The sequence below is a fragment of the Geotrypetes seraphini genome, chromosome 1, assembly GCF_902459505.1.
Source record: "Geotrypetes seraphini chromosome 1, aGeoSer1.1, whole genome shotgun sequence".
Taxonomy (NCBI): domain Eukaryota; kingdom Metazoa; phylum Chordata; class Amphibia; order Gymnophiona; family Dermophiidae; genus Geotrypetes; species Geotrypetes seraphini.
In genome coordinates this window covers 402,810,173-402,827,312 of record NC_047084.1, presented here as the reverse complement: position 1 = coordinate 402,827,312, position 17,140 = coordinate 402,810,173, and the positions used below count along the sequence as shown (strand labels likewise).

At 42.3% G+C, this 17,140-nt stretch overlaps 1 protein-coding gene across 1 annotated transcript in view; it reads right to left on the bottom strand.

The window, feature by feature from the left end:
* LOC117347325 (dynein heavy chain 6, axonemal-like) overlaps positions 1–17,140 on the bottom strand; it is a 2,502,256-nt gene that overhangs the window by 1,102,283 nt on the left and 1,382,833 nt on the right. The window contains 1 exon segment of the mRNA XM_033918113.1: positions 8,357–8,504. Within this exon segment, the coding sequence (XP_033774004.1) occupies positions 8,357–8,504 (148 nt within the window).

Sequence of the window (17,140 nt, the reverse complement as noted above, 5' to 3'; positions counted from 1 at the left end):
AGCTAAAGACTGGCCTAGATTCACTACACTTACTGACCCCGACCCGATTCACTAAATGGTCCACCACCTAGTTTACGATCTCATCCAATCCACCCATGCAAATGAGTAAAACCTCATGCAAAATAGCCAAGCCAATCAGGGACTTCCTTAGGCTCTTTCTTAAGTAAGTTCCTGATTTGCTCAGATGCCTCAGGCCCCTCCCATGGGAGGATAATGAGATGTCTGAGCCAATCAGGGCATTAGGCCTTCCCCGTGCATCACATGATGCACCGGAATGGAGCCTAAGGCCCAGTGGTATCAGGGCCGGGCATTGAAGCAGGAGGTTTTGCGGTTTCTCCCAACTAGAACAGGTATGAGTCAGGGGAGGGCAGGGGGCATTGTGGTGGAGGTATTGCAGTGGCAGGAGTGAGTGGGCATCCCTCCTGCCATTTTTGGCGCATGGGGGGGTTCAGCACAGGGGCTGTTTGGCAGGCGGTTGGGGCTAATGGCAGGAGAGAGTCGGCATCCCTCCTGCCATATTTCTGATTGTGGTGGGGGAAGCTCTGATGGCAGGAGGGAGTGGGCATCCCTCCTGCTATTTTTTGGGGTCCAGGGAGGGGGGAAGCAACGGAGTACTTTGTCGGGTGGAGGGAGGCTTTTTTTCATTTTTTTATTGGTCAGGTATAGATTATTGTAATTCACTATTAAAAGATATATGTCTAAAAGATATAAAATGTCTCCAACCCATTCAAAATACGGCCATAAAAAATTATTTTGGGTTCAAATAAATTTGATCACGTCACTTCATTATTACAAAAAGCACATTGGTTGCCCGTTTACACAGAATAACATATAAAATCACCCTCTTGACTTTTAAAACTACAAACAAACTCCCTGGCATTTATGGACAGACTCTTGATCCCTTATGATCCCCCTAGAGCCTTAAGATCTGCCTCCCAGCATACCCTCAATGTCCCATCTCTGAAGATAATTGGCACTTGTCGCACCCTTATTTTTTCAGTAACCGCCCCTTTGACCTGGAACTCTCTTCCTTTATATTTAAGAGCAGAATGTAACTTGCAGAAATTTAAGAGTGGTTTAAAGTGTTTTCTCTTTAAGGATGCATATAATTGCTAATGAGTTATCTACCTACCTTAACAAATTCAAATGTTTTTTATTCCCATGCCACTAATTTCTTAATCATTTTTTGATTTATTTACCTTCTCCTATTGTATTTTCTTTTTATATATTTTTTCTATAAAAATTGTATTTCCGCCCCTTTTCCTATTGTTTCAAAGATTTGAGTTTGTCTGTTTAGTCTTGGTTTGTCCAATAATTTAATATATATATGTTTTACATTGCAGACATCTGTCTTTCTGTAATTTTTAAATTTTGTTCAATGCTTTGTACTGCTGGATAAGCGTTTAATCAAATACTTTGAATAAAGATAAAAGAATAAAGTATTTTGCGTAATAAATGCAAAATATCTGGCCCATTAAAAAAAATGAAAAAAAAAGCAGGCAGAAGCCCTGACAGGAGGCTGCTTCTCCTATCACTACTGTCAGGGCTCTCCTTGACTCAATCTCTCACTGAGTGATTGAGTTGGGGAGTTTGTATGTAAATGAATTGTACCTCCATGCAAATCATTTGCATGCAAAAAAGATAGTGAATCAATCACTGTTTCAAAATGTGCCAGAGAATTGGCCAAAGCAATTGAATCACTATCTTTTGCGAATCTGGGCCTCTGAAAGCTATTCTCAAGTTCAGATAACCTACTGCTTCTGTGAATGTATATTTGGTCAAGACTCCCTGCTGTGTTGTTTGCTTAAAAGATTAAGATTAAGCCTTTGAACCAGTGGCGTACCTAGCATGTGTGACACCCGGAGCCCATGTGACACCCGGAGCATGTGTGACCCCATCTGTACAAAAAACATGATTTTTAGTAACAAGCCACACGTCACACATGAGTACCTAGAAAAAGGCAGAATCTTACATACTGCAGTGAGAAGTACAACAGCAATACACCCATTGTAAAACTAAGGCCAGACTAGTACAGATCAATCCTGCAGTCAATCCTAACAGAAAACCATGTCTTTCGAACACATAGAAAACACTTTCGCCTAGTATGGAATGTCATCACAAACTTACCCTTCCCCCTTTTACAAAACTGTAGTGTGGATTTTAACCATGGTGATAACAGCTCTGACGCTAATAGAATTCTGAGCATCAGAGCTGCTACCACCACGGCTGGTGCTAAAATACGCTCCACAGTTTTGTAAAAGGGGGGATAAAATAGAAATACATAGACAAAGGTTAAATTGAACCAGCAAGAAGCTGGACTCTGCATACAATGCAATACCACAGAAACAGTGACACATGTCTCCTAAAGCAATAAATAAATAGAAAATTTTTGTTCTACCTTTGTCTTCTCTGGTTTCTGCTTTCCTCATCTTCTTGTTACTCTCTTCCTTCCATCCACTGTCTGACATCTCTCTTCCCCTATATGGCATCTTCTCTCCTTCTATGCCCCTTCCAGAAACTGTATGCCTCCCCCTTCCATCTCTCCTTTCACCCCCATTGATCTGGTATCTCTCTCCTCTACTTCCCCTCTGATCTGGCATCTCTCTCTCCGCTCCCTTTCTCCTGTTCTTCCCTGGTCTTCCTTCTCAATTTATTTTCTGCCTCTGTCTAAATTCTTTTTTACTATTCAGTCCTCAATTTCCCTCTTTCACTGTGTCTACCTATAGCTTGCCACCTCTTTCCCTCACCCCTTCCAGTAACTAACTCTATCCTCTTCCCTCAATCCTGCATGTGCCCTTTTTTTCTTTCCCCTCCCCACTTCCTTCCAGCATCTGCTCCGCCTTTTCCTCACACTTTCATTCAGCAGCTGTCCTTCCTCTCCCCCACACTTCCATTCAGTGTCTGTTTCCCTCTCTCTTCCCCTTCCATCTATTGCTCACCCTCTATCTCACCTCTTCCATACACTGCCCTCTGTGCTCTTTCTATCCAGTGTGCACCCTCTCTCTCTCTCTTCCATATGGCATCTTCCCTCTTTCTATGCTCCTTCCATAAACTATCTATCCTGGGCCCCTTCTCTCCTTTGTACATGATTGATTTCAACTCTGTCACCTCTCCGTTTTTCTCTCTCTGTCACCACCCCCTCCCCTATGCTCTGGCATCTCCCTCTTCTCCTTTCTTTCCTTCCCACCTCACAATCTGGCATCATCCCTTCCCTGATTCCTGGCATCTCTCTCCTTTCCTTTTCTTCCATCTCTCCCTCCCCCTCCATGCTCTGACATCTCCTCCTTCCTTTCCCCCTTCCTTTTCCCATGATCTGGCATACCTTCCTCCTTCCCTCCATGCCCTTGCGTCTCTTCTTCCCTCCAAGCCCTGGCATCTCCTTTCATTCCCTCCAGTTGGGTACAGCAACACTCTCCCCAATTCTCTCCCCCTCTGCTCCCTTTTCTCCTTCTGTCACCCAAGGCCTGGTGTCCTGAACTTCATCGGACAGCAGCAGCATTCACAATTCACTGCTGTTGCCCGCTTCAGGCCTTCCTCTCTGTCGGGTCCTGTTTTCATGAAAACAGGAAGTAGGCAGGACCCGGCCGAGAGGAAGGCCTGAAGCCGGCAACAGCAGCGAATTGTAAAAGCTGCTGCTGCCCGAAGAAGGTAATGGTGCCAGGCCTTGGAGCATCGAGGCAGACTGCTTCTCCCCCCTCCCAACCGAACCCCCGCTGACCCTCCTATCTCTCTCCCTCCAAGTGAACCTTTCCGATCCTCCCAGCGAGAGCAGCAAACCTCCCTCCAGTAGCGTTGGCTGCTTCGCGGCTTTCTCCTGCCGGTGAAGCATCACTGATGACATCATCAGTGACGCGGCAGAGGGAGGAGAAAGCCGCGAAGCAGCCAACGCTACTGTAGGGAGGTTTGCTGCTCTCGCTGGGAGGGTGGGAGCGTGATAGGGACCGGGACAGCTATGCACCTCCCCTAAGGCTGCAACCGGGGCAGACCTCCCCCCCCCTTGGTACGCTACTGCTTTGAACAAACCTTGGCTGAGCAGTTTCACGGAGCTCACAAGCTATAAAGCTGGGGCTTTTGGGCTAGATTCACTAAGCTTTGCGAACCTTCTCCAACCCTGACCCGATTCACTAACCTCCTGGCCGATCAACCTCCCACCAGATCCGATCCACCTATGCAAATGAGGAGAAATGGCATGCAAAGTAGGAAGGCAGCGATTCATTAAACAGAAGAAGGAACACCGATTGGGCTGGCCAATCCAAAAAGAAGCGACCGCTGAGGACCAGTCGCTCATGTCCTTGCCGATTGTCCTGCTCTCTGCCACCCTGAAATCCCAGCCCTGCCGCCCTGAAACCATCAAAATAAAACATTTATCTTTGCAAAAAAGTGCCCTGCTCTCTGCTGCTCTGCTTTCTTCTCTCTCTGCCACCCTGCCTCTCTGCCAGCCCGTGGTTTTAACCTGCAGGTTAAGCGTGTTCTATTCCGTAGTCTGACTGCAAAGCGAAAGTCCTAAAACAACAATAATTTTAGTTGTCGAGCAAGCAATTTTTAACTAGCAAAGGCCTGAAAATGTCAATCAAATAACTGCTAGCATATAATGAAGGGCATTCCACTTGGCAACCTTCCCCCTGGAGCACTGATTGGGTGGACATTATAGAGAGTGGGCAGGGTTTCCCTGAGTCCCTGCCTAAATGCAGAGCGGGGCTTGTGAAGTTAAAATGCTTTCTGCGCATGCATCTCGATCACTCTACAGCGATCTGTGGGATCACTTATGGGCGTGCATCTGATCAGATCGTTTGCATGGGGACTCTTTCGTGAATCAGTCGCCTAGCAAGACTCAACCACAGATCGCCCACAGATTGGATAAGAAAGGTGAGTTTAGTGAATCTAGGCCTAAGTTTTGGTTCTCTTTTCCTGCTCAAGGAAAAGCTGAGCTGTTTTCTTTTTCCTTTTAACTCATAAAGATACTTGGCATAATTTTAGATTGTACTCTTACAATGAAAAATCAGATTGACTTGTTGATTCGAAAGGGCTTTTATACTTTGTGGAAACTAAGACTTAGAGCATATTTTGATGTTAATTCTTTTCGATTGCTGGTTCAATCACTTATCCTCAGTCAGTTAGACTATTGGAACATTGTTTATCTTGTTGGTACCCAGAAAAACCTCCATAGACTGTGCATAATTCAGAATGCAGCAGTCAGACTGATTTTCAACTTGAGGAAGTTTGACCACATTACTGATTCTTATCATCGACTGCATTGGCTTCCAGTTGAGGCGAGGGTTAAGTTTAAGCTTGGCTGCATTTACTTTAAAGCACTAACAGGCTCAATTTCTGAGTATCTCATGGAATCTTTTATTATTACAAGTTCTAAACATCTTAGAAAATCACATCCACTGTTTTCATTCCCCTCAATTAAGGGATGTAAATACAAGAAATTTCAGGAATGACGGCTATCTTTTCAGGCAGCCTCATGGACTATTTAACTCATATATTTTCATTTCCAATTTCATACCAACAATTTTGTCATGCCTTAAAACGTGTCTTTTTAGGGAATCTTTTGGAAGTTAGAATCTGGATCCTTTGTATTACTAATTTTTGTGAACCACACAGAATTTAATGGTATTTGCGATATACAAGTGAGTTTTATGTTATTTTATGTAATAATAACCTCAATGAAACACTCTTACCTGGAAAAGAATATTAAAGCAAGTATTGTTCAGGCCAGGGGTACAAGTGTTTTGTATTTGGACTTTAAAAAGAATAATTTTGTACAGAAATGTTTCTTTCATTCTGAACCTGCAACTATTGTCTATTGTCACTGAATGTCTGTTTCTGTTTGGAAAGTCCAGTACCTGCTCATTAAGAGACCAACAATAAAGTCTGATTTTTGTTTGAAATCATTACACTGGCCTGAGTTTCTATTTTTCCATGAGTGGCATTCTGATTGGTTGAAACAGTGCCTAAGTCATACTTACCTGAAGAGAGTCCAAAACAGAGCACAATACTCCAAGTGGGACCTCACCAACGGGGCATAAATACCTTCGTTCTTATACTGGTTACGCCTCTCTATACGCAGCCTAGCATCCTTCTGGCAGCAGCCACTGCCTTGTCACACTTTTTTTGTCTTTAGATCTTCAGACACTATCACCCCAAAGTCCCTCTCCCTATCCGGCATATCAGCCTCTCCCCTCCAGCATATATGGCTCCTTTCAATTATTAATCCCCAAATGCATTACTCTGCATTTCTTTGCATTGAATTTTAGTTGCCAGATTTTAGACCATTCCTCTAACTTTTGTAGATCAAGTTTCAAGTTTATTAATATGTTTGATGAATTGCTTATTAAAATTACTAAGCAATGAACAAAATTAACAATAGAGTATAATACAAAGAAACTAACATTTTAACAATATACTTTCATAAAATACAAACATGAGTCGGGAGGGAAAAAACAAAAGTTACAATTTTCAATTTTTGGTAGAAAAATGGAAAAAACAAAAGGGTGAGGGGTGGTTAAACTATAGCACATTTTGAAACCTCACTTAAGAAATTTAAATATTAAAAGCATCTTTAAACAGATAAGATTTTAAAGATTTTTTGAACATTGTGACATCTTTTTCATTTCTAATATATTGTGGCAGAGCGTTCCACCATTGAGGGCCTATCACAGAGAACTTATCCGATCTTCGTATTTCTATAATTTTCAAAGAAGGAACAGAGAGGAGATTTTGGCCAGATGAACGAAGTGGGCGTTGAGTACTGTGTGGTATTAATAGTCTAGATATAAATTGGGGTTCGTTGAATGCTAGAGTTTTAAAAATAAGCAACATTATTTTAAAAATAATCCTTTGGCCGATTGGAAGCCAATCCTTTTTCATGTTTTCCACTTCTTCTTTGGTGTCTACTCTGTTACAAATCTTGGTATCATCTGCAAAAAGGCAAACTTTTCCTTCTAAACCTTCAGCAATGTCACTCACAAACATATTGAACAGGATCGATCCTAGCACTGAACCCTGAGGAACTCTACTACTCATCTTTCCTTCCTCCGAGTGACTTTCATTAACCACCACCCTCTGGCTTCTGTTCATCAACCAGTTTCTAATCCAGTTCACCACTTTTGGTCCTAATTTCAGCCCTTCAAGTTTGTTCAAGAACCTTCTATGAGGAACCGTGTCAAAGGCTTTGCTGAAATCTAAGTAAATTACATCTAGCATATGTCCTTGATCCAGTTCTCTGGTCACCCAGTCAAAAACTTCAATCAGGTTCGTTTGGCACGATTTACCTTTAGTAAAGCCATGTTGCTCAGATCCTCTAACCCATTAGATTCAAGGAAATTCACTATCCTTTCTTTCAGCAACACTTCCATTATTTTTCCAACAACCGAAGTGAGGCTTACACAGCCTGTAGTTTCCCGCTTCATCCCTATGACCACTTTTGTGAATAGGGACCACATCCGCTCTTCTCCAGTCCCCAGGAACCACTCCCGTCTCCAGAGATTTGTTGAACAAGTCTTTAATAGAACCCGCCAGAACCTCTCTGAGCTCTCTCAGTATCCTGGGATGGATCCTGTACGGTTCCATCGCTTTGTCCACCTTCAGTTTTTCAAGTTGTTCATAAAAATTTTCCTCCGTGAACAGTGCAGAATCTACTCCATTTTCTAGTGTAGCTTTGCTAGACAATCTCGGTCCTTCTCCAGGATTTTCTTCCGTGAACACAGAGCAGAAGTATTTGTTTAGCACATTAGCTTTTTCCTTATCACTCTCCAAATATTGGTTCCTAGCATCTTTTAATTTAGCAATTCCATTTTTCATCTTCCTCCTTTCACTGATATATCTGAAGAAATTTTGTCTCCCTTTTTTACATTTTTAGCCATTTGTTCTTCCGCCTGCGCTTTTGCCAGGTGTATTTCCCTCTTGGCTTCTTTCAGTTTCACCCAGTAGTCCTTTCTGTACTCTTCTTCTTGGGTTTTTTTTATATTTCAATACAAGGTAACAGACATTTGCAGATGCAGATCTCCCATAAGAGCCATAGAAATATGTTGCTTCTGAGCAACAATGCCAAATAAAGGGTTAAGTTAGGCATCAGTAGGGCACCTACCAGCACCTAATTGTAAGGCATCATTTATAGAATATGGGCCATAATGATTACACATCTTGGAAGATGCTGTTGACTTGTTTGAATTGGTTCACCCAAAGAAATTGCTTTGAAAATTTGCTTCTCCATTGTAAAATTGTTCTTTGTATATTTATTGACATCAATTTCTTTACCATATTATACACTGGCAGTTTTACTCTGTTAATCTAAATAATACAACATTAAATTGACAAAACATTATCAACGAATATATTTTAAAAACTTTACCTAAAATATTTTTTCTTTTCTTTTCCAATTTGGACTCAATTATCTCCTGTGTCCTTATTGAGGATGTCTGAGCAGAGAAGTTGATATAAACAGGAATATAGGATGCTTCATCCTGAATTCTGTTAAGTAATCCTCGAGCAACTACAGACTTTATATAAAATATGTAGCATATTAGATGCAGAGCCAGTTATTAATGACAATAACAAACATATATATACATGTGGAGGAGCATAATTAAAAAAAAAATGTTCCCTTTTAGCCTAGGCCCTAAACCAGGGGTCCCCAAAGTCCCTCCTTGAGGTCCAAATTCAGTCAGGTTTTCAGGATTTCCCCAATGAATATGCATGAGATCTATGTGCATGCACTGCTTTCAATGCATATTCATTGGGGAAATCCTGAAAACACTACTGGATTCGGCCCTCATGGAGGGACTTTGGGGACCCCTGCCCTAAACAATGAAAGTAGAAGCAGGGAAAATGTCCATTCTCAAAACAAACATCCAAAATGAGGTTTGTTTTGAGAATGGCCTGCCTCTACGTTCAGCTGTTTAAACGCCCAGACCACCACTACGTCTACACTTACAAAACATTATGAACCCAAAAACAGCCTAAGTACCAAATGCCCAAAACAAGAGCTTTTAGGCAAAGGAGGGGCCGGTTCTTTGCCTAAAAGCTGGATTCTGTAACCGGTGTCTGTCAAAAAGAACACTGGATACAGAATCTATACACACACACTCCCCTGCAGCAACGATCGTGGCAGGAGAGATGCCTCATCTCCCTTGCTGCGAGAACGATCCCCAGAAGTGTCGTCAACCATGGCACTTCAGGGTGAGAATCGCGACAGGAGAGATGAGGCATCTCCCCTGCTGTGATGCTCACCCCGAAGTGCCGTGGTTCCTGGCACTTTGGATCGCTATCGCGGCAAGAGAGAGAGCCAATCTCTCCTGCCCCGATACCCCCCACCATAGCGATCTGGGCAGGAGGCAGCCCAACCCTTCCTGCCCTGAAGAAACCCCTAACCCCCCCACCCCCACTAAGATACAGGCAGGAGGGATCCCAGGCCCTCCTGCCCATGACAAACCCCCCCAATGACTGCCCCACAACCCCCGATCAGCCCCCCGAACCCCTCCAACCGCTGACCCCACAGAAGGGGCCTAAGGCAACTGGGCCAATTCCAGTTGGCCCAGGTGCCTAAGGCCCCTCCTGTGTGCGGGGCTTTAGGCGCCTGGACTAATCAGGCCCTAAGGCCCGCCATTCTATGAATGGTGGACCTGCTGGGCAGATGGGCTTTGTACCCGTCCGTCCAGCCAACTTCTTTGAGGTAAAGGGGATGTCGGGGGGAGCGTCACCAGGTTAGCAGGGGGTGTTTCGGGGTCAGTGGTTGGGGGGGTTTGGAGGGCCGATCAGGGGTTCGGTCGTTGGGGGAGTTCATCGTGGGCAGGACCGGGGTGGGGGTTTCGTCAGGGCAGGAGGGGTTGGAATCCCTCCTGCCCATATTGGATCAAGTTGGGGTGAGGGCTTCGTTGGGGCAGGAGGGGTTGGGCTCCCTCCTGCCCATATCCGATTAGGGTGGGGTGGGGGTTTCGTCAGGGCAGGAGGGATTGGGCTCCCTCCTGCCCATATCCGATCGGGGTGGGTGGGGGGGGTGTCACAGAGGCAGGAGGGCCTGGTCTCCCTGCTGCCCGGATCGCTACAGTGGGGGGAGATCGTGGCAGGAGAGATTAGCTATCTCTCCTGCCGCGATAGTGATCCAAAGTACCGCGGTTGGCGGCACTTCAGGGTATCGTTATCGCGGCCGGGGAGATGAGCCATCTTTCCTGCCGCAATCATTGCGGTGGGAGGTAGGCAGGTTGCTGGGGCCGCTGAGCTGATCGCGGCAGCCGCGATCAGCTCAGCGGCCCCTTTTTTGGCACTTATACCTGTTTTGACTTGGTCTAAGTCAAAACATATAAGTGCCAACTAGGCAACCCATCTAAACTTTTGGTTATACCTGCTGTACAACTATGTCTAGGTTGACCCACCTCCTGCCCTTTCCCCTCCTCTTAAAACATCTCTTTTCACTCTATGCATTTAGAGGCAGGGGAAAGGCCTAAGCTGGTTTTAGATACATCTAAAACCAGCTTTGGTTATCAGTACTTGGGCGATCAGGCTTTTTGATCATCCAAGTACCGAGTTAGGCCACTTTTTAGACCTTTTTTTATTATTATGAGGTCAGCAATAGTAAATTCCATAAATGCGACACTTTAATAACACACTTAAAGAGATTGTTTGCAGTTACTATATCAAGTCGACAAGATTGAAAATAACACATTTACAGGATTTAAAGAATATTTCAGTCAACTGTTTGAGGGCAGCAATGGAGTATTTCAGGGCAGCAATAGAGTATTTCAGAGTTGCGCATTGGAGAACACTGTTATAATGGTATTTTATTCAAAATTAACCATCAAACCCTTGAAAGTTTCATATTGCAGTAATTATTCAAAGCTTTTTGCTTATTGTATTACAACATGCTTTATTTTTCCCTTTTTCCCTATTTTCCATTCCCACTCTACACCTTCTATTGCTATTACTTCCTTTTCTCCCCTTGCATCCATTCTAATAGATGTGTTTTCTTATTGGCATTTCTCTATCACTGTTTCTTCCATTTTTTAGCTTTCTTTTTGTTGCTGTTGTCTCTAAATATTTTTATGTCCTTTTTAGGGCCATACATTTAACACATTAATTTAGCTGTTCCTCTCACTGTTTTTTCCTGGCACCTTCTCTTACCTCTTTAGGCCCTCTGCAGCCCACTGTCTTTCAGAAAGTTGCTGCAGAATGAAGGCTGATGGCAGCAGGCTCACCTCTTTGCTGCTGCTGGCTGCCTGAAGATTTAAAATTATGGCGGCCAGGGAGGATGTAGGTGGAGGAGTCAGGAGCTGGAGAGAGAGGTTGTGCCACAGGATCCCACTGGGGGTGGAGAGGGGGCTGGGTGGATGGGTGAGAAGGAAGGGAAGGAAGGATAGATGCTTCATGGGCTGGGGGGTTAGGAAGAGAGGGAAAGAGAGATGCTATATGGGTGGGGTGATAGGAAGGGAGGGAAAGAGAAATTCTGCTATTGGGGAGGGAAAAGAAAAGAATTGTTAGACAAAGATACATGGAGTGGGAGGGAACGAGATGGTATATATATGGGAAAAGGAAGTAAGAGGGAGAATTGTTGGACATGATAGTGGTGGAGAGGAGGGAGGGAGAAATATTGGATATGGTAAAGAGGGAAGGGTGGGACAGATGGAAAGGGATGCAAGATGAATGAATGTTGAATATGGTGGTTGAGGGAAGGGAGATGCAGCATGGTGTTGGAGAAGTTAGATAGAAGGAGAAATGGGCAGGGGGCTTGTGGGGAGGGACAAAAGATACTGTACAGATTAGAAGCCAGGGGATGAGAGAGGGAAAAATGTTGGACTTGGCAGTAGAGGGGGTGGGCGAGATGCGCCCTGGATCTCCTTCTCTCTCTCTCCTTTCCCATTCCCTAGACTCTAGTTGCAGGGGAACAAGCTCAGGGCTTCCACTGATTATGGTGGGTTGTATTATTAGAAAGAAAACAATGAAGGTGACTGATTGGTGTTCAATCTCATTTATTGAATATAAAGATTCGACTCATGTTTCGGCCCCAAACGGGCATGCTTCAGGAATATATGGTGAGATGATATTTGTGTGGGTACTCAAACTTCAATTGTTAATTCTGTGTTTCATACATATACACTGAATGATTGAAGCAAGTGAACAGCACCCAGTAATGCTCCTCTGTCACAGCCTTCGATATGTGTCACCCTTAGTGTAACTAACACAATAAGAGTGACGTATATCGAAGGCAGCGACAGAGGAGCATTACTGGTTGCTGTTCGTTTGCTTCAATCATTCATATGGAAACACAGAATTAACAAGTGAAGTTTGAGTACCCATAAAAATATCTCGCCATACATTTAGACTCCTGAAGCAGGCCCGTTTGGGACTGAAACATGATCGTGTCGAGTCTTTATATTTATTAAACGAAATCAGTCACCTTCATTATTTTCCTTCTGCTTTCACGGCCTGTGAAGATAGTATCTCTTGCATTTTCTGAGTTGTATTATTATACTGTATATATTATAATGTAATAATAATAGAAATAAAGTGCATAATATAAAATTATATTTGCATTATATATGTAATATTTGAATTATATATTAAACACTAGAATTCCTTCTAATCCCCATCCTCCCCGGTCCATAGAAAAATTGTCTTGCATGAAACCGGTCTGTGGTGCAAAAAAGGTTGGGGAACACTGATGTGCAGCCCTAGTCCTTTTAAATTAGAAATTCTTCAGGGCTTTATTTCACATTAAATAAATATTCCATACCATGTGATACAATTTTGCAAACATGCCATTATCTCACAGGACTTTAAACCAAATTACTTATTTATAGCAATGATCTCTCTATATAGCAAGATGTAAGTTTTGATAAGATGGTGATATCAGCTGATAGAGACTAACATAGAATGAAAAAAGTTCCTATTGTATCAGAAAATTTCTACAAGTTTATAGAATATCAACCACTGTAACACTGTGTCACTGTGTTATGGTTAATGCTGAAGGAGGGGGGGTTACCTATAGGCTATAGGGAAGTTAGGCCTAATTAGGCTTTGCTTCCTAGCTCTTTGGCAAAAAACGAAAGGAAATGACCCCAAAATATACACAGAGAAGAAAATCCAGAGAAAACAAAAAAAAATCTGTGGAGTGACGATGTTCCAAAATGGACTTTATTTGAAAGTGTCAAAGTTCCAAAGGTACAGTGAAATCATCCATATAAAATAAATTCATCCACATAAAAATAGGTTATCCACATAAAAGCCTTAAAGGACCTAGTCTGCTAGGGATACAGGATCCAACATGGTCCGCGTTTCGACAAAAAGTCTTCTTCAAGGGTCCCTGGGGGTCCTATAAAGGTGAATACGTGGGAAACAATTGTGTGGTTTCCGAGCTCTTTGGAACATGCCTGAAGTATATTTTTATGAGAATTAACCCTGGAAGGTCCAATGGGGTCAAAATGACCCCAGCATTCATTTTTGAACCTTCTGTGCAACAATGGCTCAAAGTTATCTTTTAATACTTTAAGACTTTTTCATGTGTTATTGCTACAAGTTAAATAGTGCAAATGGGTTTTTCTCTATCATCACCAGGTGGTGCTGAGCATCAAGTTTGTCACCGAGGACCATTAGGGTCAGTTTGATCCCAATATAATAACTATTAATAAGCACTTACAAAAGCAACATTGTTAACATAATTACATTTCTATTATAACAGAATAGCCAAGATTTCAAACGTTTAAAAATACCCAACATGAATTCACACTGTGTGCAATAACACACCACTATTTGTAACATGGAATATCAATAATAGGCAGTTTCAGGATTTGATACCCTCTTCTGTTAGTTTCTTGCGCTGTTATGTAATAGATTGGGATATCATATAAGTAGTCATGGCTACTGTAAAGTATTCTGTTGAGGAATTGAGAAAGAAACTTTTGAAAGATGTAGAGGTTGAAGGTACAGTAATGATTGAAGTAGTTCAGCGTTGGAAGATGACAACTGTTCAGGTACTCAGCAAAGCATAGCTTCCGAGCTGTCTGTTAAGGTTCATGGTGCAGAGAGTGGACAAAGGATAGGTTGTGACATTTCCATCCCTAGGGATGAACCTGTCAGGGTTAAGTCAGGTGCTAAACCAGTTCCCAGAGGCAGGAAACCAACTGAAGGTAGAGCGTCAGAGGCTGTAGAGGACAGGGCTGCCTATCCTGAAGGAAATGAGCTTGATTCTGACCCAGAACCTATTCTAGAGCCAGAGCCTGTCAGGAAAGAAAGCCATTGTTGAAAGTGAACCCAGCAATTCTGGTCCCAGTTCCCAGGGACTGGAGAGTTGCTACAGCCTAGAGAGGCAAAGTTTTTAAATGCATTGCTCTGAAGTTTTTTGTTGTTTAAACTGCAAGGACCTGGTGAAGCTCAGGACTGTATTAACCTAAAGCCCAGGTCTCCTTAACATGGAGTGGAATTGTTGGGTTTTTGTTTTTCTCTTTTTCTTGTTTGGAACAGTAGGGAGCTGCCCAGGACATGATATGAACTTAAGGCTACTTACTTGGGGCAGAGTTTGAGTTTTGTTGGTTGGACTATAAACTGACTACTGTAAACTGTTTGCTTGTTGAGTGAAAGCCAGTAAAATAGTTTTGTTTTTATTAAACTTACTGCAATGGTCTGAAAGATTTTTTGTTTCTTATTATTACATCAGAGAACTGTATTACTGTGTAGGGTCTCCCCCTTTGGGAGCCGCGCCAGGGTAGTGCTACCACCTGTTGGCGGCCCCCCACAGTCTCCATGAAGGCCCGACTGGTGACAAGGGACAGCAAATATATAATCCCATTTTCAATCAAGCAGGCGGATCATATATAGGCTGATCTTGTAACCAATGGGCACCATATTTAGCAAATGAAGCTATCTGATATAAATGGTAATCAGGTAGATTCAAACCTCCATTATCTCTGGAAGCTCAACTTAGCAAGAGCAATGTGAGGTTTTTTATGGTTCCATATGAAGTTGAAGAGTTTGTTATTAATCCATTGGAAAAGCAATTTGTTACAATGAGATGGAAGCATAGACAAGATATACGTAATTTGACATGTAAGGGGCATTTTTATGGATGAAATCTGCCCCTACCATGAGAGGAAAAGAGGGGACCATCTAGTGACGGTGTGTTTAACCAATTTTTTGATTCTTTATATATTTAAATCCTTGATATGTGAAGGGTCTTTGTGTATCAGAATACCTAAGTACTTTATGGCATCAGAGGACCACTTAAATTGAAAATAAGAAAGCTCGGAAAGAGTTATGAGGTCATTAAGTGGGAATATCTCAGATTTCTCCCGGTTGACTAAGTATCCTGAAAGCAAGGAATAATCTTTAACAATTTTAATAAAAGCAGGTAGGGAGTGAATGAAAAGAACATCATCGGCATAAGCAGCCAATTTTATTTGCCTGTGGGAGGATATGATGCCTTTAATGGAGGGACATTGGCATATTGCGGATAAAAGGGGTTCTAGGGCTAAATTAAATAAAAGTGGTGAGAGGAGGCATCCTTGACGGGTACCTCTGTTAAGGGGGAAGGATATTGAAAGTGAATTATTTATGTGGACCCATGATCTGGGCTGCCAATATTGCATTCTAATCCAGTTGATGAAGTAATCACCAAAGTTGTACCAGTGCAGAACCCGCACCAGGAAAGGCCACTCAACACAGTCGAAGACCTTTTCGGCATCGATGGCCAATCCCACCACAGGCTTCGCAAGATCTTTCACATGGGTGTTTATATGATGGAAAAGTCGTAGATTATCACTTATTTGACTATTTTTAATGAATCTGATCTGATATTTATGTATTAGTGATATGATGAATTTATTTAATCTAATGGAAATAATTTTTGCCATAATCTTGTAATCTAAATTTAGAAGGGAAATAGGTCTATAGTTTTTTTACAAGGGTAGGGTCTCTGTCAGGTTTCGGAAATACTATAATTGTGACTTCGGCAAAATTGAATTGCTTTTCAGGGGCTTGATGGATAAAATTATAATAGTTTAACAAGTGTGGAGCTAAGAGTGTACCGAATCTTTTGAAAAATTTGTTGGTGATCCTATCTGGTCCTGGAGCTTTGTTTTTAGCTAATGAAGAGATTGTGGCTATAATTTCTATTATGGATATTGGGTATTCTAGTTCTAATTTAGAAAAGTCGTTAAGTTGGGGATGATCAATTTTATCCAAGAAGGAACCAAAATTGGGCTTGGAAGATGATAGTTCAGATTTATATAAATTGGCATAGAAGGATTCAAATTGGGATGAAATTAAGGGCCTGTTTGACGAAGCCGCGCTAGCGGCTGCGCTACGGTAACAGCCCCAAAGCCCGTAGAGATTTAAAGGGCTTCAGGGCCGTTGTCGCAGGGCTTCGTAAAACAGGGGGTAAGTCATTAGTGGTTACAATTTGTCCTGAATTGAGGAGATATTGGATTTGTTGTTTTTTGCTTTGAGATATCTGGCGAGAGGCTTGCCCATAACATTATCCCTCATGTAATGTCCTGAAGCATGAATAAAGAGAACCTGTCTACTGTATAGTTTTAAGTTAAGTTTCAAGTTTATTACAATTTGATATACCGACCATCAAACAAATATCTGGACGGTTTACAATTTCTAAAATTAGAGTTAAAAAAATACAATAATAAAAATAAAATTAGGGGAACATAAAAACCAGACAAAGACAAAGGTATGGACAAAGTAGGCACTGGGGGAGGGGAAGATTCAAAATTACATCGAAATCAAAATAAAAATAAAGGAAAGTGAGAGGGGGAAGGGAGAGAATGAAAGACGAGGGGTCGCTTCTTAAAAGCGGTTGTTTTGAACAATTAAGAAATTGGAAGAAAAAAGATCTTATCCAGAATTTTGTTATGCATCTTGAAATATAAAAGTTTTTAGCATGGTTTTGGATTTGTCGAGTAAGTTTTCTGATCGAAGATGAGATGGGATTGCATTGCAGAGGGAGGGGGCTCTGACAGAAAAGATAAAGTTTCGAGTGTAGAAAAGATCTTTGAGAGACAGAACAGTCAGTAGGTTAAGATCAGTGGATCTTAGAGCCGGGGGAGAGGCATAAGGAATGAGATACTTATCAAGAAAAGATGGGGAGTGGGTAAGTTTAATCTTGAATACCAAGAGGAGAATTTTGTAAGTGATTCGATGC